The sequence below is a fragment of the Gymnogyps californianus genome, chromosome 18 (genome assembly GCF_018139145.2).
Source record: "Gymnogyps californianus isolate 813 chromosome 18, ASM1813914v2, whole genome shotgun sequence".
Classification (NCBI taxonomy): Eukaryota; Metazoa; Chordata; class Aves; order Accipitriformes; family Cathartidae; genus Gymnogyps; species Gymnogyps californianus.
The window spans coordinates 7,420,196-7,440,826 of record NC_059488.1 but is presented as its reverse complement, the minus strand read 5'-3'; the positions used below and the strand labels follow the sequence as shown (position 1 = coordinate 7,440,826).

At 42.3% G+C, this 20,631-nt stretch overlaps 1 protein-coding gene across 1 annotated transcript in view; it reads left to right on the top strand.

The window, feature by feature from the left end:
* RAPGEF1 (Rap guanine nucleotide exchange factor 1) overlaps positions 1-20,631 on the top strand; it is a 90,709-nt gene that overhangs the window by 21,437 nt on the left and 48,641 nt on the right. Inside the window, exons 2-3 of the mRNA XM_050907807.1 lie at positions 13,023-13,162; positions 17,764-17,942. Of these exons, the coding sequence (XP_050763764.1) occupies positions 13,023-13,162; positions 17,764-17,942 (319 nt within the window). The remainder of the gene's footprint in view (positions 1-13,022; positions 13,163-17,763; positions 17,943-20,631) is intronic.

Below are 20,631 nucleotides of genomic sequence, written 5' to 3'. Positions count from 1 at the left end.
GAAAAATCTCCTCCTTGGACGTTTGTCATCTACTTCTGTTCGACAAAGCTAGACTTTATCTTTTTATGTTTGAGAAACAACTTCCCATATATATGAGAATTATCCCTAGATATTGCCCTTTTATTGCCAGTTTGGCTTCTAATTAACTAAATCCACTTTGCATGTGGACAGTCTTATTCCAAAGTGAAACTGTGTAGGGAGTTAATTGGGAATAATGGGTGTGAGTTTCCAACCTTCACCTTGATTTGAATTAACTTTCCTGGATGGAAAAGCCCTCTCATTATAAAGTCTGAGCTATAAGGTTCTCGTGGCTTTGATTGTTGGTACGTTTTATTGTGATAAATACTCGTGTAGTATAGTTTCAAGCGATCTCCCTAGAAGTATAGCTTCATACAGCTGCCAGAAAACCAGCTCAGCTCTTCACCTGCTCTGTTCTCTGCCAACAAATGGCAAATTAACTTGACTGTACCTGAAGTAGTGAAGTATTTTCTGTATATTTTTTAGTTCTCTCTTGTAAGTGATTTGAATCCCTGTTGAAAATGTCTTCTGTGAGGGGCATCTTTCAAAGTTTCCATATGAGTGGGTTCAGTTTCATAATTTAACATTGTGACTGCTATATGTAGTGTAGGTTTTTTATCAAATAGCAGCAATCAAGCTGTTACTGGTGTTTTGTACCGATGGCTTGTGTGTAATATCAGGATAGACATGGTAATGGTATTGTTTAAAGTCATATAGACTGTAGGAGCCTTCTGCAGAGGAACTCAGGACTCTCAACACATTGTAATGAAGCAGGTTTTCCCAAATGCCTTTTCCAAGATTGTTCGAGACATCTTCCAGTTTTGCGCTCTTTGCAATAGATACATAGCTGGTTTTCAGGTTAATGAAGAATGATGGCACTTTTAGTGTATTCCGACTTTCCTGACTGCAGAGTTGCCAAAATTGAAGCAGGAGAGATATCTTCCATCTGTCATTCTTCTACAGAAATCAGCAGTTTAGAAGTAGATGTAGCTGAGAGTTTATTTGCTGAGCTTCAGAGTAGAGTTCATGAGTACACAGAGGAGAAAAAAGGCAAAATTTGTTTGTTGGAGGAAAGGGGCAAATTGATTTTGTTGTGTAAATTTGTAAACAGGGTAGAAAGGAAAGGGAAGTTTCCCCAAAACACATGCTAAAATAAATGAAGTCCAAACTCAGATTGGAAATCTCCTTGTGAAGTCGTGCAGGGCGTCATGGGAGAGTGCTCCTTGTGGGGAGCAGATGTTTGCTGAGGTCCTGCCGTCAATGGCTGCAGTGTTCAACTCCTCTCAACCCCCTCCCACAACACACGGATATTTCTGCCGAGCAGCACCCCATCTCCTCTTCTTCCTCCTTCCCCCCCCCCCCATGAGTTTTCAGATAAGAGCAGAGAAAATAGAAAGGTCTGTGGGGCTACTAGTCTGCCTCTTCTTTTTTTTTTTTTTATTATTGCAGAGTCTCAGACATAATCTCCTATGCATAAGTATTTTTTACCTCATGTGATATTAGATCGCAATTACAAAGCAATGGTTTTTAACTAGGCTGCCACAAAGCTTAGTACTAGATGCTTTTTATACTGCAAAATAATATTAATAAACATGGATCGTATGTACAAAGTCAGTTCTGTGTTTGCAACATTATAGGTGGTTGTTTATTAGTTGAAAGATGGTGTACAGCATTTCTTGTTGCTTTACTAGTGTAATTTTTTTGACTCATTGGCTGGACCCAGCTGAAGACTCTCAGAATCCGACAGGGATGAAGCTTGTGCAGGGTGGTTGTGCATTACCAGTTGATAATATTAAGCACAGAAGGTCTGGGAGGTATTTACATTCTAATAATGGCACCAAAGGTATTTTTATAAACAGCTCTTTATGTCTTTCTGAATCCAACTGCTATGACATACTAAATCCGCTGCAGAAATCAGTAGGTTATTGAATGTTTTTCACAGTGAAAGAGCATAAAGTTAATCACACTGAAGCTTTGACAAAGCACCAAGCTTAACCTGACCGAAGAGGCAGTGCTCTCTGGACGTGACGGAGCGTAGCCTGACGCGACCCGCAGCCCTCCCGGGACTGCCAGACCCAGCGCCGCATGTCTTGAGGCCTCGTGGAGCTGAAGTTTCTCATTACAGACTAGTTGGTGTTTTCCAAACGGACCTCCTAAGCTCCCAAAGTATTGCTCAATGTATCACACGCTGAAATTAGTATTGATTCACCTTTCAGGGCTGGATGGCAGGATCACCACACAATCACGTATTGTGTTGCAGAGGCTTAAATAGCTTTGGCAGTTGTGGTTTTGCTGCTTTGTCAAAACCAAATTAAATAGAAATACTGTACAAAATTATTTCTTATTTATAGAATCCTAAGGTCTCTCTGCCACAGAATCTGGGCACTGGGTTTTAAATCATGCTTTTTTTCATGGAGTGGATCGTGGTCTTTGAATGCATTCATGTGGCATCCTGTGCCTCCCTGGCAGATATGGCTCTTGGCCAAGATCTCACTTTCGAAACCTGATGGCACGCTCTGCATGGGATGCGATATGATAAGGGAATGGGCTGTTAGTAAAAACCTCACTCAAGTAGCTGTTAATTCACCAAGATTTATTTGGTGATAAAAGAATTGTTTCAGTAGGATTGTAAAGAGATGCTGAGATAAGGTTCAACTTTGGTTTTGGTAAAATACAGTCTCAGCTTAGTTCCCTTTAGCTATTGGCCCGTTGTTGTATGTGAGCATTGAAGGTGTTTCTTCTTGAAATGCAGGCCAGCTTCCTGTATCAGTAAACTGGAAGCTCATTAAAAAATAGAAACTGATTCTTAGTAGGGCCCACTTTTGGTAATTTCCATTAATGATAACAGTAACTGTTTAAATACAGATAGCCAGGGTGATACAAGAAATAATGTTGCATGCTAGCAAAGAATTAAGCTCCAAAGAAATCAGGCTCAGCTATCCCCTCGTTAAGTGGGTTTCCAAACTTGTCACTGCATTAGACTACGTAATACTCTGAAATAGCTGGGGAATAGCTGCTTTTTCTTCTGCACTAAATTAACAAGTAAAATTCTAGTGACTGTTTCCATGCTACTGAAGCCTCAAGTCTTCAGTAGGCTCAGTTGTGTTACAGATGGCATGGATTCCTTCAGATTCCCTTTGTGTTTCTGCTGATGCTTGTACAGATCTGCTAGGGTTTACTTCTGTCGAAGTTCATTCTTCTATATCTTTTTTTAAGATTTTTTTGTTTGTTTTAAAGTCGGGATTTGCTGAAAAGATTGGGGAGAACTGCAGGTTTTTGTAGCAGTATGCCTTCTTGAAACCTGTTGTCTGTAGGACCGATGTAACCAGGAGATTTTAATTCAGGCATGAGGAGACAGGACAAAATAGAAAGTTGTCACAAATAATTTTTTACTGCTAAAGTAACTTTTAATGTTTGTGTGCAGTAGAGTGGATAGACGTCCCACTTAGACTCCATAAGCTACCTCATGCTTCCTGCCATGATGGTGTAGGGACGTGCTAATCCTACAGCTAACAAAGACCTAGCTCCCTCCTGGGCTGTTCAGTTCAATTAACATCTCGGTTTCCCCTTGCTGGAGGCACTGATGTTTCAAATTGTGCTTATAGAAGACTAAAATTTCCTACTGCCTGTAGGCAGGCAATAAAACTGGTGGTTTGGTTGCAGATCCTATCAGGTATAGAATAGGGTATGGAATTGAGGATATGGCCTGCAGCTTCTTAACCCTTTATGCAAGCAGCACAACAGTAATGTAGAAGCAGCTTCTGACCTGATTACATCAGAAATTTCACACCCGCGGTGCCACTGCATCACTTTGCACACATGCTTGTCTGTGTACTTGGAGATAGAGAGCTGGCCCTTTGGGGCAACACTATAGTAGTACTTCAAAGTTTATAGTGATTTGCATAGCCCTCCTGTGATGCCTTGTTGCATTGAGTAAGCAATATTAGGGACGTTTACACTGGTATTGCAGTGCCTCTAGGAGATAGTGCTGGCCTGGTTCCTGAAATTCATTTTTCTTTCTCTTCCAGAGATGTGAGCCCCCAGCATGGTGCACTGGAGTTGTGCAGACACGTTTAATCTTACTGAACCGAATATCTGTTTTTCAGCATCTGAGCCCCGAGGATACAGTGCTAGTCAGAACAGTGAGAAATGAGGCTTCCTTGCAGAGCAGTTAGCTCATCTCTTAACATGCATGGAAAAGAGCTTACATCACATTCTCACCTGGACTGTTGCCCTTAATCTATGGCACTTGCTAAAGAAGGAAATAAAATTGAGCATGTTTAAGCAAATGCTTTCCATGTTTTGATCTTATTTCTTGTGCTCAGCTCAGATGAGTGTGGGCGGTGGCTTTTGGGCAGGGTATAAGGTTCCTCCCAAGCCTACTAGAAAAGAGGGGTTAGCTTTGCAATTCAGACTGAATGTGCAAAGAGTCTGTAATCAGAGGTCAAAAATAAAGATGACTATAATTAGTAATGTCCAAAGCAACTGGAAATTGTGTCAGGCAGACCCGAGCCAGCTTCTCTTTTTTTCCATTGCCTAATGAATGAGAGCTGAGGTTACTCTCCAAGGATGAAAGAAGACTGAGTTTTTCCCATTCAAAACTGGTGCTGTGGGGCAGACGCAAAGTCAAGACTCTCATTTACAACCTTGTTTTTCAGCTATTGAACCTGTAGGTAGGTTGTGAGCAATTAGGCTTTTCCCTAAAGCATCTAAAATAATGCATTTCTGCTTGCCGTCCTGCAGAGTGCCAGTGACGACATTCTGTCGCCTTGGAGATAGATAAACAGCTTCAGCAACATCGGCTTATAACCTTTCAGGTCTGAGTTTCAAAGCTGACAGCCGTACAGCTGAAACCCAAGCCTAGCAAAGGTTTTTCAATGTGGAAAGAGTCTAGATGTGCTCGAGTAAAATGAGAGGAGGGGAGAAAGAGTTTAAGTGGAGCTCAGTGACAAGACTTTTTGCTTGGCCATGGCAGTATTGTGAATGAAACAAATTAGCTTTGGCTCACATGCTCCCTGCAGCCTGGAGTGACTCAGGTAGTGTGCACGCATACTTGTGCCTGCAGGGCTTTATTTTTAGATGTCTGAATCACTGTCATGACTATATCCTCATAAAGCCGCTAGACGAGTGGGGATGCCCACGGACCCCATATTAAGTCATGTTTGGTGAACAGAGAAATTCAACAGATTCCCTCGCAACCATTGCAATTTCTGTGTTCAGAGCTGTTTGCTGAAGTAATGCAGAGGCTATGCCTTGTAGCTGGATTATTTTTTTCCATTTAAAATTAAATGTTTATTTAACAACCTTGGTGGTTTTTATGTGTAGAGCAGGGTGAGCATGGACCACAGCGGTCATGTTGATGTTGGAGGATATTTGACTCGCTTGTTGTTTTAGTGTTGCTGGCACAGGGGGAGTTACGAGTCATGTTACCAGTGTTGTAATCCCATTAGTTCTCTCGGGCTTGCAGGGCTGTACAAAATCAGTACTTAAATGGGAAATTACCAGAGACTCACCAGATGCCGCACAAAGGTTTGCTAGGGATTCGGTAAACAGCAACATTTCTGCTTGTGAGTTGATATGGGACCAATCTGCTGGAGCAGCTTTCTTTCAGATAAAACAGAGCAAAAGTCCTGTCTGCTGCTTATCAATAAATTACAGTATCTTTTTCAAAAAGAAGTCTCAAAGCCAGCTTTGGTGTGCTGGAGGAAACTGAACTTGGATAGCAAAGCTCTACTCCCTTAAATCCCTCCTTGTTCAATTAATTGTACCTTTTTCCTTCCCCCCCCGTAAATCGGTTGGGTAGCATTGCTGCAGTTTTCAGCAGCTAAAGGATTCCTGCTTTGTGTGTCTGCATGCAAGGAGATTTCTTTCTTCTGAAATACTTCAGGCTAAAAGAGGACTAGGAGGGAACCTAGTCAGCTGCTCTGAACTTGCTCCTTGGTCTGGTGTATCTTCTCTTCCTCGCAACCTGAAGATTTGCTTCCACATACGAAGCTGGAAGGAAGAAGAGCTGTAGTACTAATGCACCGTAAAATTAATGTTGTTGACTGACCCAATCCTTTTCACTGCAGTCGGGAGACGTGGCTGAATTGATAAGTTGCCCTCTGTGCCTCCCAATTCCCTCGCAAACACTGTGAGCTGTTTCCACATGAGGTTGCTGCAGCTGGAGATGCCTCATTCATGGTTGCTTAGAAAGAAAAAAAAAAAAATCAAAATAAAAATGTGCTCTCTGACAAATAAAAATGTTTTGCTTCCTCTGGAGGCCCCAGAGGGCGGCATAAAAAATAATGAAGCCTGTGAGTCAGTGAACATTGCCTGGCCAGCTGAGAGGGAACTGAGCCTCCCTTTTCCATAGAAGTTTGTGTGCTGTCATTGCACATCATTAATGCTCGCTGGTTTATACTCATTCACTGTAATGTTGCCAAAAAAGAAAAAGGGCAGTCGGTCTTTCCGCTCCCAAAAGCTGGCTGCTTCGAAGGTGACGTGATGTTAAAGGAAAAGTTTCTTTAGCGCTCAAGAACGATTGTTTGATTCTCGAGCTGCCCTTCCTCCACCGTTTTCCTCTAAAACCTGGCGGCTCTCCTAGCAATCGAATTCCCTGGAGAGGGACTTGGAGCAGCTTACAAACAGCTCCACCTAAGGTACAAAGGTTAGGGTGGGCAAACTTCCTGATTGACACCGGACCCTCCCTTTTTTTTTCCTTTCTGGATCCCCTACCGGGTCTTTTTTTGTTTCTGAATAAATTCTCTTTGCTTCAGTCTCTGAGGGTAATGGCAAAGTTGAGAAAAGTAAACTCAGGGAGATGGAACTGGTAGGTCTGAGTGATATGCTTATACGTTTTAAAGGGATATTTTAATTCTGTTCTGTCACATTCTGTCTTTTCTGTATTCAGGATCCCAGTTCATCCTTTTGAGAACATACAGCATTGCACAAGTGCTGCATATCAGCATTTTTAGACTTGTAAACATCCCCAGGACTTCTGGAGAAAGAGGGCGTGAAGTATAGCAGAAGGCTGTTTGCTGCGTAATGCAAGAGCCGAGTTACACACTGCAGGTGTGAAAGGGCCGAGAACGTGTCTGGGGTTCTCCTCATCTGTTTCTTCAACCCTCCTTGAAAGCCTAGTGCTTCCTCTCCATCCTCATAGCTACACACTGGCAGGCTTGAACGTTTTGTCGCAAGAAAGAGATGCCCGTCACCACAAAATTATTAAAAATTATTTTTGAAAGTGCCCCTGTGGCAGCTCTCTGTTGCCCACAGCCCACTGGTGAGCTTCACATCGTGCCTCCTGCGTCAGCTCTGCCAGCTCTTCTGCGGAGGAACTCGGCTGTTGGGAGAGGCTGTTTGAGTTTCAGGTTGGAGCAACATTTCTGCAAAGCTCAAAGGCTTCGATTTTCTGTCAATCACTATTATTTTAATGTTTGCATTACAGGAGGGCCCAAAAGCTTTAGCCAGGGCAAAGGCCCCACAGATCTGTGTACTTACAGGTATGTAGTAGATACAGCCCCTTGCCTTAAGGGTGGAAGGAAGACGGTTGGGAATTCTAGCAATATTCCTGTAAAATCTTGAAAGACCTATGCTTTGTGGCATGTTCTGTGATTATCATGGGAAGCTCTCATGTGCCCATCTCTCCGTTGTAAATCGCCTGTTCTCCTGTGTTTCTGACAGCACAATTGGGTCTAGAGGAGCCAGAGCCGTAGCCCCAGCCCCGTAGCCTCTCGCTGGGTACTGCATCGCAGCACCAAACAGACATCCTCAGCGGAAAGGTCGTTTTGAACTATAGCTCATTATTTTTTCCTTTTGCTTCAGAACTCTTAAAGTCCCTGTCAGCTAGGGTTTAGCTGAAGCCTTGCAACTTGCCTTTTGTCTTTCACAAATGATGAGCTGAGCCCAAGGGAACAAATGCCATTTTAATGGGCATCGTTGTGTAACTCATTACATAAGTCATCTCTGCCTTCAAAGGACTTGTGGCATAAATGGCAGGAGCGGTTGATTAAAAATGTGCACAATAGTTTCATTATAACATGGGGAGAGACGTCCGCTGTTATTTTTAATCTGATAGCTTTTAAATATGTGCATCCAGCAGAGACCCAAATGGCCTTTGAAAAGGGAACCATTTGTGGGATAAGATTTTTAGACTCCACTTCGTTCTTTCTAATGAGCCGCAAGAGTCAGTTCAAGCTGGAAAATGAACTATAGCCCTTTTTTAAGGCTTTGTCTCCTCTAAAGCTGCAGGGTTTTGGTGTGTGAACACATCCAGAGTGAGAGAAGATGGAGGGTTTAGGTTTTCAGGTGAAGGAAAGAAAAGGTACTGTATTCTCAAGTTTTTTTCTTTTATAAAAAAAAAGTCTATTTTCAATTTGTTTGGTATGATCCAAGCACTAGACAAGTTGAACAGTTAAATTGCCCATCCCTGCTGCTGGAGCCTGCCTGCTACTGAGCTGTGCCGTAGTGACAAAAACGTGACCAGGAGGTCCAGAAGCAGCCGGGGGGTTATTCCCCGTCTCTGAAGCCTCCCATGTGCTGGTTAGGCACGGCCGGCGAGCCGGACCCGGCAGCTGGAAAGTCTGCTGTGACTGAGCTCTGCAAAAGGCTGAACTTTCACTTTGACTTTAAAGTAAATAATTTGCTGCTGGGTTAGGCTGGTGGAATTCACCAGCGTGCGTGTGTTTCGACTTAATTTCTAGCGTTTGTTTGAACCCAAGTGGAAAGTGACCGTTTGACTATGGCAGCAGTGGATGTTGGGCTTTGACTTGCCGGCTTTCTGCTAAGCAGCCTAGTTTCTTCGCCCACAAGCACATAAGCTGATTTATCTGCCTTCCCTTGTGCCTCTTAATCCGCTGTCATTTAAAATCTGCAGTTCTTTCCTCACCAGATTTAGCTTTCTGTCAGCAAACTGGCGGGCGGCACCACTTTGCTGGAGCTGGTGGAGCCACCCAGGGACGAGGCGGCTCTTGGCCGGCCATGGCCTCTCCAGCCCAGGGGGGCTCGGGGGGCTCCAGGGGTGCCGAAAAAACCCCTTCAGCCACACCTGGCAGCGGGGCTGCTTGGAGCAGGCGCGTAATGTGAGCTTTCTCATGTTGTGTGTGTGGTCGGACCCCAGACGCGTGCCGGCCGGGGGGAGACGAGCCTGAGAGCTGAGCAGGGCCGTGACTCAACAGCTGGAGCGTGTTCAAGCACAACAGAGTGGGAGCCTCATTAATAGGGGGATGGAATTAGCAATGAAACAAGTGACGTATTAAAACTTCCAGTCAGAAATCAAGAAACTCAAATCCATAGTAAAGTAATTTTGAAGGGATTTTTTTTTTTCCAGTTGTGTGCAGCAGCAGAGCATCCAGACAGATGAAATATGAGGGGACGGAAAGTCAGTGGTTCCTTTGAGACAGAAACACTTTGATACAACAGTATTTTTTTTTTCTTCCCCTTCCAGTTGAAATTACTCCATCGAGTTTATTACCCTGTCTTTTCCCATTGATCTTAGAAATATTTGGACACTGCATAGAAGTAAGTACAGGGTACCCTCCTCCTGCGCACCAGCAAGGAGAAAGAGAAGTTTAGAAAGCCAGTGCTGAGACTCCAGTTAAACACTGCCGGTTATTCATCAATAAGAGGCAAGGGTAATACGATAGAACAATTTCCAGCGGGCAGACTACCAAGCTCAGGAACAACCTCAATGCTGCATTAAGGGGTTTGGTTACTGTAGACAGGCAGGAAGGAGCAGAGGGACAGAAGTGGTTTGAGCACTGCCATCGCTCTGTTTTCTGCTTCTCTCTGTGCATTATCAAATTATTTGATCTGTAAAGGCATGCTGTGCTGTTTGAACTTTTTAACTGGGCAGACATAGGACGTTAGATATTTAAATTAGGATATAGTGTAAAGAAAGTGACTTTCTCCAAGTAGACCAGTGCTGTGGTAACCAGTCTAGGAAGTCTTGCTCAGCTGTGCTTTTTGCAGGAGAGTTTCAGTCTTCATCTGTAAAAGTTTAGGTAACTTACGGCTTTGAGCTAGAATACCTTCCTGTTTAAGTGTAACTTGTCTTTTATACCACTTCATCCAGATTCATTAAAATGCAAATTCTGTTTATAATGCTTGAATGATGTATCTGTTTGAAAACCGTAAAGCCCATCATGCCGAATAATGTCTGTTGGCATTCACTGAATAGAATCACAGTAGCTCCACTGCTTGATTCATGAATATGGGGAGAGGGACGAGGGCCTGCAGTTTGATGGAGATGCTGTACTGGAGTCACTGACTCACTCTCTGCTCTGTTTAGACAAGTTGCTTCACCTTTGTGCCTGCTTCCCATCTGCAGAGTAAGGTTAAGACCTAACTGTTTAAGGATGAGAAAGATATGTTTGTAATGTGCTTGGAACAAGAAAAGTGCTATTTTAAGTGCTAAGTGTAATTGAGTGTAAGAGAATATTGGTTTGTGACTCATTTGTTTAACTGCAAATGCATCAGAAACTTATGAGCAGATGAGATCTGGAAAATGCTTGTTGTAGATGGAAAGACATGGTAGTAAAAAGCTGCATTAATTTGTGATCTTCAAAGCAGGACTTAGCAGGGCTGTTCAAACAATAACGTTTATTATTTTTGCAAATGTCAGCTGGTTTACTTCATTAGTACTATTTTAAGAAGTTCCTATTCTGCTCCAGCCACTTGCTTCTGTCCTCGCTCTGTAGGTCTGTGACCCTCAGAGCGTGGCGTGCAAATGATTCAGTGTTTGATGTGACAGAAGAGTAAAGAGAGTGAAGGGCAATGGTTAGGCTGGTGGTGGTGAAGGGGATCTGCTGTCAGCAGAAGAGAAACTTTCTCTGCTGACAAAGACATCCCCTTTTCGAGGTTCCTGACCATGCACACACACTGGTTCAGCCGTTCGTGTGCTTGCCCCATAAAGGTGGGTAGAGATGTCTGGTGGGAAAAAGAAAAGGAAATAGTAGTCTTCTGAAGTCTTTCTCCCTTCCAAATTTCTTGTCCCTACAAGGCAAAATTATCACCATAAGCAACCAAGGGTTTTGTAGGTATTGAACATTTTCTTACTCAGACTAGCAGTTTGGATCTCACTGCAGCCCATGGAGGAGCCAGACACAATTTGTTGCTGCTACCATTATTTCCCTGTAGATTAATTATTGTAATTGTTTGCCAGTTCTTGAAAAATAAATTCAGAGCCATGACTTCTCTTGGCAAGTGTGCATGCGCGTGCATGTATAGAAATTCTCCTATGGTGTGCGAAATAAATACAAATTTTTTTTTGGAGGGGAGTGCAAGAGCATTATCACAGCAGCCAGGAACTGTTTTCAGTGGTGACCTTCAGCACCCTGTGGAGCCGGAGAGGTTTTAAAGGTTTGGAGATCCCCTTGTGGATGTAAAGGAATGACGTAAATTGTTGCTAAGTTAGGGTGCCAGCTGCTGTAAGTGATTCTTCAGAGGCCAACTGGTATGTCTGGATTTATCTGCAGTGACCAAGGTTTTTAGTGCCTCCCTCCTCAGTGCATTAAACAGGACTTTATGATACAAAGAAAACTCTGAAAAACATTTACTCCTGTAAATAGAGAACAGGTCTGCAGCCAGACTAGATTAGAATTGGTGCTGATGCAGCTTCCATTAATAGGATGCTTGCAAAATCTTCATCTAGAGGACATAACTAACCAGAGTTTTGGCTTTGGTAAAGGTGTTAATAGCAGGGCCTTAACACACTACCAGGAAACCAGGTTTAAAGGGAGACAGCCCTTACAGGGAGGCAAGCACAGGTTCCTTCCCTTGAGTTGTGGTTAGGTAATTTCTGAGTATGAGGAGCGGTGTTTGCACTGCAGTGTGGTATTTAGCTTCTGGGTGCTAGATTTGACTCAGCAGCCTTTTCTGTTTGCAGTCTGCATGCTAACAAGGTGGTGCAGTGCTGCATGCATGGGACTGTGTCGTTTTGACTCATTACAGCCAGTGCAGTCAATTCCCAAATAATCTAAAAGAAAAATGAAACATACAGCAAAACTGCTTGCTTTTCTTGATAATGTAGTTAAAAACAAGTTCGGTATCTTCTGCTGAATTACCTGGGTCATTAGAGAGCAATTCAGACCTTCATTTATTGAAGTGCTCTTTGCTCAAAATACATTCTAAATTGCTCTCTACAAGGCAGCGTAGTTTTATTTAGCTTCGTGGCTAAACAGATAAAAATATATTTCAGCGGTAAGTCTGCATATGGCATGATTGCAAACCTTTGAGACTACTGCTTTTAGATATTAAAAAAACCATGAAGATCGAATTTTTAAAAGGGTTGAGCAGTTCTGTAATTAAGCTCCTTCAAGGATGCCCCAGTATTGAAGCAGTTCCTCTGTTCTCTGGTTTGTCTGGTACATTCAAAGTGAAATCCATTGCGAATGACAAGGGCTGGCATTTTTGTTCAGATTATCCATGGAGCCACATTCAAAGGTGATGCTACCAAGTGGGTAGAGATCAGCAGCCTGGGAAGGGCATTACGTCGGACTGTGTTTTCCTTTCCTGAAGCAGCCACCAGTCCTGGGTACCAAGCAGAACCCTGCCTGCACACCCACGGTGGCTGCTGACCCCCAGCCAAGACACAGGCAGTTCTGCTCTGCCAGAGGTCTGTGAACCAGTCACTTCATCCCCTTGACTCAGTTGCTCATCTGCAAAAGAGGGACGATGATTACCTCCTTTGTAAAGTACTTTGGGAGCTGCTGGAGATAAGTGCTTTTAAGAGAGGTGGTTTTCCTTTTCTCTCCAAGGCACAGAGCAGTAGCAATCCCGCTGTTCCTGCCTTTGCACTGCAGCGTTGCTGCCTCCGAGGGGAAGCAGGAAATGATGGTGATATTGTGGTTGGAAACATAATAGAGCGCCACAATTTTTTTTTTTTTTTAATCCTGTTCCACTCAATAAATTTATATGGTTGCAACGTTTTTTGTAGGCTGGTCTTCCAGATAATGCTGTAACACAACGTCCCTGGTTTTAACAAATTTACACTAATCCAGTAATGCATTTCTGTGTCTTTCTAGATTCTGAGCGTTCCCATCTCTCCTCGTTCACTATGAAGTTGAAGGGCAAGTTTCATTCACCAAAAATAAAGAGAACCCCTTCAAAGAAAGGAAAGCAAGCTGACCTGACAGTGAAAACACCAGAGAAGTCAGCGAACAAAGTAAGCAGATGAAGGACGTGTTCTGTTCGTCTTGCTGGTTTCTTGCTTGCTGGTACTCAGTTTATCAAATTCTGGTGCGTGACTTTGTCCTCTGCAGAATTCTGCAGATTTTTCAGGGATCCTCAGGGTTACTTTATGGTTAGTTGTAAACTGCACTGTGTAGTATAAAATAAGAGCAACCAAGGCATGTACTTCCCTTTGGAGAGCCTGATGAGACCTCCTTCCATAAGCATTTAAATATCTCGTTATGGAATGTAGTGTATGGCCTGACACATCCTCCCCGCATGCACACTCTATGGTTATGCTTACAACTTCCAAATAACTGCCTGGTTTTGGGGTGTGATCCTTTTAAAAACCCCCAAACCCAGGCGAGCAAATCCTTGAAATTGGTCCAAAGATGTGCTCAATCTCTGGTGACATCAGCAGGGAGAGTCAAACAGATGCGTTCAAGCAGCTGCTGATTCCAGCACACTGTTCCTCAGACCCAACATACTTCAAGTCCTCTAAGAGCTGAGGTCACCACTCTTTCCCAGCACAAACCTATCAAAGTGTTATCTGCTCTGCAGTTGTGACCTGATTATGTAGACTGGAGACTATCTCTGTTAACAATACTGTTGCAGTCAGTTTTCAAGTATAAATTTAAGCCAAAAGTTAAGAACAGTCGAGGTTATTTATGATAATTCAAAATCTTTCCCAGTTGTTGTTGAAAGTCTCTTCCAATGTGCAGCGCCAGACATGCAAACTTTTTTAGATTATCTCTGCTGAGGATTGTTGTAGCGTTATTGAGAGCAGTCGGCAAGATACAGTTATCTTATGCTGTGTGATGTGCTTAACACCCAGAGAAGTTGCTGCAGGGCTTCCTAGCCCTATTCTGCACCATCAGGTGAAGGTGATGAGGCTTTTGTTTCCCAGGCTGTAGGGTTTTTTTCCCCAGGAGGCTAAGGATTGTAGGGAGCCAAGCACCTTGCATTGCGACTGCTATTAAAAAATAAAATTAAAAAAAATCTGAGAGTACTCCTTGAAGGCTTTTAGTTTCAATGACGTTTCAGGATGGTATATTGAGATAATTTAGAGGCCTTCCTTTAGGTTGATAACTGACCACAAATTAAATAAATTAGAAAATGAAGACCCCTTTTCAAAATGCTATTCTATAGCAAATATATATTAGCATGTTAATAATAGGTGAAGTTTTTGCTTTTCTTTCTTTCCTCTAAGAAACAATGCAAGAGGAGTTACTGATAAGGCATGCTGAACACATAAAACCTTTTTTTATGTACAGATTGGGATTTTTTTATTGGAAAACAAAACGCAATAATTTTTATTACCGTACATGATTATTTAAGCTATATACATTTTTATACTGTGAAATATTATTGATTTCTGGCTCGTTCCTTATCTATTTTAATAGCTACTGTCCAACTAATCAATTAGTTGGATGTAGTCAGCTCATTAGCTTTGTGTGGAGGGAATGGGGAAGAGGATATGCCTGGATTTTCACCAAGTTCTCTCACTGGAATATAGAAATCAGTTGACAAACAGGAGAATTTCTGTCAGAAGACACACTTGATAAACTAAATATCATCCTTTCCTCCCTCTTAAGTACTTAAGATGCTATTTTCATACTCTTGAAGTAGATAATCACTGCAGAGCAGAAATAGCAATACCAAAAACTAATGTAAAATCACTACGTGTAACCTGAAGGTTATACTCAACCCATGCAGACATCTTCTTTTCCTCTTCCCCTTTACACCTAGATGTGGGCAACGTAGGGGGAGTTTTTTTCAGAGCCTCCTTTTGCCCACTGGACCCTGTCTTTGATTCTTATCGTAGGGCATATTGTAGGAACAGTGGTGTCCTTCAACACTATATGCAAAGTTATAATAGGTTTTTCACTGCCAAAATGCAGGGAAAAAAGGGACTGTTCCAGCTTTTGTAATCAGGTGTGTTCTGTACAGCTCGCTGTAACCGTTTCTGGGTCAGCTGTATCTCATACACGATGCATTTGTAATGATTATTTACAGGAAAACTTCAAAAATCATGCAAGTATATCTATATGTGTCAGGCAGGCAGGGGAGTGGAGAGGAGATGCTGTTTTGCCTGAATGTTAAGTTTATCCCATTTAATGCCCAAAAGGGAAATAGGGGAATCAAGTGGTCCTGCCGCTTTAGCAGCTCCCACAGTTGCCGATCTGCTCTCTCCCTGGGGTAAGGTAACTGTTGGGGCAAGTTCACCTCAACTGAGAAATGAAATGAGAGATTAGTTCAGGTCCTCTCTGCCAACCCAGAGGTGTCCACTGCATGTTTACTTTGGCTTTAGGGACACACTAAAATGTTTGGTGGAAAAACTTAATATCATTAGTCTTGTGAGATGCAGACACTGGAATATATTAATATCCGTCCATCCCACTAGGTTATTACTCCTTTCTCTAGATTTATTGCTGCTATTCTCAGGCCTCAGTGAGTAAAGCACTGAACATGAGAAACTTCAGCCTTGTAGCAACAACTGGCATTTACATATCTGAGCTCTGTAGCAGAACCTGCAATCCTGTGTAGGATGTATAGGCTTTCTTTGTGTGTGTTTGTGTGCACATGTATACACACATACATAGGATACCTTTGGACCTCAGAAGGGCATTCAGAAAAAGTGGTCTTAGGGAATGTCACCCAGAGAGCTAGCAGGGAAGTTGCAAAAAAAGGGCTGTGTCCCAAGTAGTGTCTGGTGGCTGGATTTGCATGCCTTGATGTGCTCAACGGAAGGATTTGTGTTTCCACGTCATTCTCAGCCCCGAACTCTCAGAGTCAAGCCCATCCCTCCTATGTGCCAGGAGAGTGTTTAAGCTATTAAGTCGCAAGCCTTTCTACAGGAAACAGTTGTTGAATGAAATACATAAACAGCCATCAGAGCAGGAACTGCAATCCACATTTTTTCACTTCTGTTCGAGAGCTCTGACCACTGGGCCATAGTCATACCCGCTCAGGGAATATACAGGCTCTCTCATCCCTGAAATGTGTGATCATTTCATATGAAGTGCAAAACCTTCATGGGAGGGACCGAGCCTCTCCATGTCCTGGAATAAACTGTGCAGTGGTGAGGGCGCATGCCTGAAAAATGGGAAATGTCATTTTTGACATCAGCAAGTTGCCAGGATGCTCCCCAGCAAGGTTATTCGGGGTGGCTGTGAGCTGCGGAGCAGAACTTGAGGTGCCTGGCAAGCAATATTGTCAAAAGTGGAAGCAGCAGCAGAGTTTGGGCACTTCCCAGGTGAGACGGAAAATGACAGGGTGGTTTGCAGATCTTGGATTGGGACTTAGACTTCTAAAGTTGGAGCTAGATGGAACTTGGGACTCTAATCCTTTTAGGCAACTGGCCCCAAATTACTAACCAGTGATGCCTATAAATTGTTCTTCCTAAAACCTTTTGGGCTGCTGGCCTGATTTTGCAGAAAAGCAGCAGGTCAACGGCTGACAAGAGTATGGGGAGCACACAATGCCCATAGGTCATTAATTCTTGAAGCTGAATTTACTGAGGAGATAATGGATGAAACCTGACTCTGCTAAGCTCTCTGCTCCTTTTCTAGCAGTGTTCAGTAGTTAATTTAAATCTCACTTAGGAACTACTTGTGGCATTAAAAGTCCTCCAGGCATACTCTGGTAAACTTTTTAAAAATATCCCTGTCCAGAATGCCATTAAGATACCATGTATCACTTCTGAATTTCCTCTTCTAGTGGTGGTGGTGGCACGGAAGTTGGTGACCACAACTCAGCTTTATTCCAATGAATTGTTCCCTTCTGCAACATTCATTCACCAATGCCAAAACTTAGCTTTCACAGTCCATCCCCATGGAAGGCATGTGAGTTCCCTTGTTCCAGCAGCATCACAAAATGACTTAGGTTGGAGACTGATCAGAAAGGAGTTTTTTATTTGTGAATGGAGAGACTTTCATACAAATGGGCATATTGGAGTCAGCAGAATTACTCTGAATAATAAGGGTGAACACCACATATGTCATTGAAACTGTCAGGGATGGGTACAAAAATGGAGGCATCTTGTTTGGATTGTTCTGGAGTTTGGAAGTTTTTCTGATTGTGGTTTGTTTTTCTGTTTCCCTTTGGCTGATCCACTGCATTTACTGATTGAAAAGACCTTTTCATAGTGAGAGGTGCTTAAGGTAAAAGGATTTTGATCACATCAGAGGGGCAACTCTATTTAAAACCAGTAGTTGCTTCCTTTCTTGCATTATCATTACTATCTGCGCTTAGTATATTTTTTTTCTTTCACCCTCCCAGTTTGGCGTGTGGGTTTCAAAGCAGTGCCCTTCACGTCATCAGTAGTGTTAATCTTGGCCTAAAACTGATCAAGATTAGCCTTCAGTTTGGAATGCACGTAATTCAGAAAGTTGAAGTGTGGGTGCAATTTTGCACTGACTGTTCTTTTGAAAGAGTAGTAATTCAATTTAAAAATGTTTGTGGTCGAAGGGGTTTTCTCCAGTCCTCATGGAATGTACCTCATTCAGTGTCACTGTACTTCAGGTAAGTTAAAGTAACCTTGCCCTTAAAAATCCTGAGGTTTTAACATCTGTCTCCTTTTTTCCTCCTCTTTAGAATGTATCATGGCTAGAGGAGAAGGAGAAGGAGGTCGTCAGTGCATTGCGCTACTTTAAGACTATCGTGGACAAAATGGCAATTGATAAGAAAGTATTAGAGATGCTGCCAGGCTCAGCAAGTAAAGTACTGGAAGCCATCCTACCCTTGGTGCAAATTGATCCACGCATCCAGCAAAGGTAAGTTTCCTTCTTGGGTTTTGGGACTATGACAGACCAGCAGGCTCCCAGCTTCTCTCCGTCTTGTGTCTGAAGAATGACATTGCGCAGGAGACAGGAAATGCTGCAGTGGCTAATAAAGTGACTGCTATTTTTACTAATTATGTGATCGTTTTCAAACATCATTTAAAAGCAGATTCCCTGCTGCGAAGAAGCCCGTGCTGTGGAAAGATAAAGCAAATCGGAATGGTTTCAGATGAGGAAGGGCTGATTCTTAGCATAAACTTGGAAATTCATCATTTACTAGCGGGTGATTCTCCTCAGATGCTATACTGTTTCTGTAGTCCATGATGATACCCTAAAAGCTAACAAATCCGATAGCTTTTACCTGAAAAAGAGTTTATCTTCAGAGTAATCCCTTTTCGTGTTCAGTTTATCCACCCTGATATTAGAGAAGTCTGAGCCTGCACTCTTAACTGCTTTTTTTGATTTTACTGGATCAGATACTGGAGAGAAGTAAACAGATGTACTTCAGTAGATTAACCAGTCCAAGTTCATTCCTGTGCGCTCTCAACAGATTATTTGTTTTATGTTTTAACAGATTATGTGTATTATGTTTTAACCAGTTAGACAGTGGGTTTGAAGCCAGAAAAGAAGTAGAAATTTGCCAAAGCAAAGCTCAGCATGGATTATAAGAATTTGTGCAGTTCTCAAGCCATAGAGATATAGCTGCTGTTCATCCCATAGATGCTGGAGCAATTGATATACACAAAACAAGCAAACATCATTGAATAAAACGGAAAGAGCAAAATTAGCACAGACAGAGAAAAGCACAAAATTAGGCAGAGAAATGCAGGTGTTTGGTTCCTGAAATCCTGCCAGTTTTTGTGCTGCTCCTATTTGTTTTCCCATTAACTATCTCCAAAATTTTTGTTTCAAGATGCTTATTTCAATTCTGATGCAAGAAAGGTTTCTAGTATGGCCAAGGCAGCAGTAGGGTGCCAAATATTTTCCGAACAGAGATGCTTAGCTGTGTTTGGCCCTAATGCATAGGCCAGGGTTGTATCTGACAGTACAAAATGAAGGAGGCAATGGGTGAGTATCAGAGCGGTGGCTGGGACAGGAGAGACCCAATTTAGGTTAGATCTGTAGAACTACAAAGAGCAATAGCTGTTAGAATGGCAACATTCATCAGGCTTCTGGATACAGACACAGAAGTTTCTTCAGTTGCTCTCAGGTTTCCCACAGCCATTAAATTCCTGACAGGCACCTGCTTTCACTTAATAAAAGAAAGAATGAACTTTCCCCTTACACCAGCAGAACATGTAAAATGTCAGCAAATATTTTTAGGATAGAACATGTCATCTTTATAGTTACTTGCTTTGATTTGTGTATTCACTGGGTGTTCACTGAGTGATCTTTCCTTCCAAGAATATATTTGGAAATAAATATCAACTAAGTGGTCTTCAGCAACAGCAGTATTTCAGACAGTTCTATTCTTCAAGTTCCTTATACCCTCTCTCTTAGTAGTGAACTAACGCAACCTTGACAGTTGGATATCCGTATTTCCCCATAGAAGCAGAATTTTCGTAGTCAGTAGTCAATGGAATCCTCTACATAGTGATAAGTCTCTATTTCTGGAAACAGTATGTATTACAGCACTGATCCCATATGTATGTTCTGCCTTGTTTAGCCTCACAGAAAAAAAAGGGATCTGGCGTTCTCAAAAAGCCATGTCCTTTCATGCCTACCTATGCACGATATTTCTTTTGAGTAGTGGCAGGACACAAAGTGGTGATTGTGACAGCAAATCCCCCTCAAGAAAAGTGAGCAAGACTTGTGTCAGTGTGGAAGAAAGCCCTACAATTATTGTTGGACTTTGCTTTAGGGGAAGCATTTGCATCAAGGAAAAAAGTAATTAAATCTAGCACAAAATGGGCTTTCAATTACCGCCTCCTTAGAAGGAAGCAGACTGAAGATTAATGGCAAAGAAATCAAAGCCTTAGAAAGAGATGAGGGAGGGCCCTATTTAGGAAATATCTCCTACCAAGCTAATTTCATTTGAAATTAGAACAAATGGCAAGCAGCATGCTTTCAAAAAAAACAAAAAAACCAACCAAACAAAAAAGTATTTGCCGTTGTTTGTATCCCCCTGGTTGTAACTTGACAATAGTTCTTTCCCCAGTCCTGCAAACCTCATTCACCTAAATAATCCCATTGAAGCTTGTGGGCTTGATTCTCTTCTCACGGATAATGAAATTACTGGAGTTAAGCCAGTGTAAAATGGATACCAAAGAGAAATGGGAAGATTTGGAACACTCGTATCAGTAATGATTGCGAGATTACACCTTCTCTTATCTGTTCATGGTTTTGATGCAGTTTGAAATTGATTTAACTTTACAAAGAATTGTTGAAGCGTTGCCATCAGCAGTACTGTTAACACACCTTGTTTAGTAATGAAGTAAGTGTTTTCAGAATGGCCAGGAAAATGCCTGTGAGCACTGTTGTTACAGTTAACTTTTATTTAGAGTTGTCATCCTTCCAAAATTCTTTTTTTTTTCGCCTTCAGAACAATAGCTTCAATTCTGTTTCTCATTAAAGACAAAACAAAGCAACACCCTTCCTTTTCCAAACCTGAAATTCATTCAGTTCAATTTCTGTAAAGAAGCAGGTTTTAATTACATGTTTTCAGGCATTATAAACAGTGAGG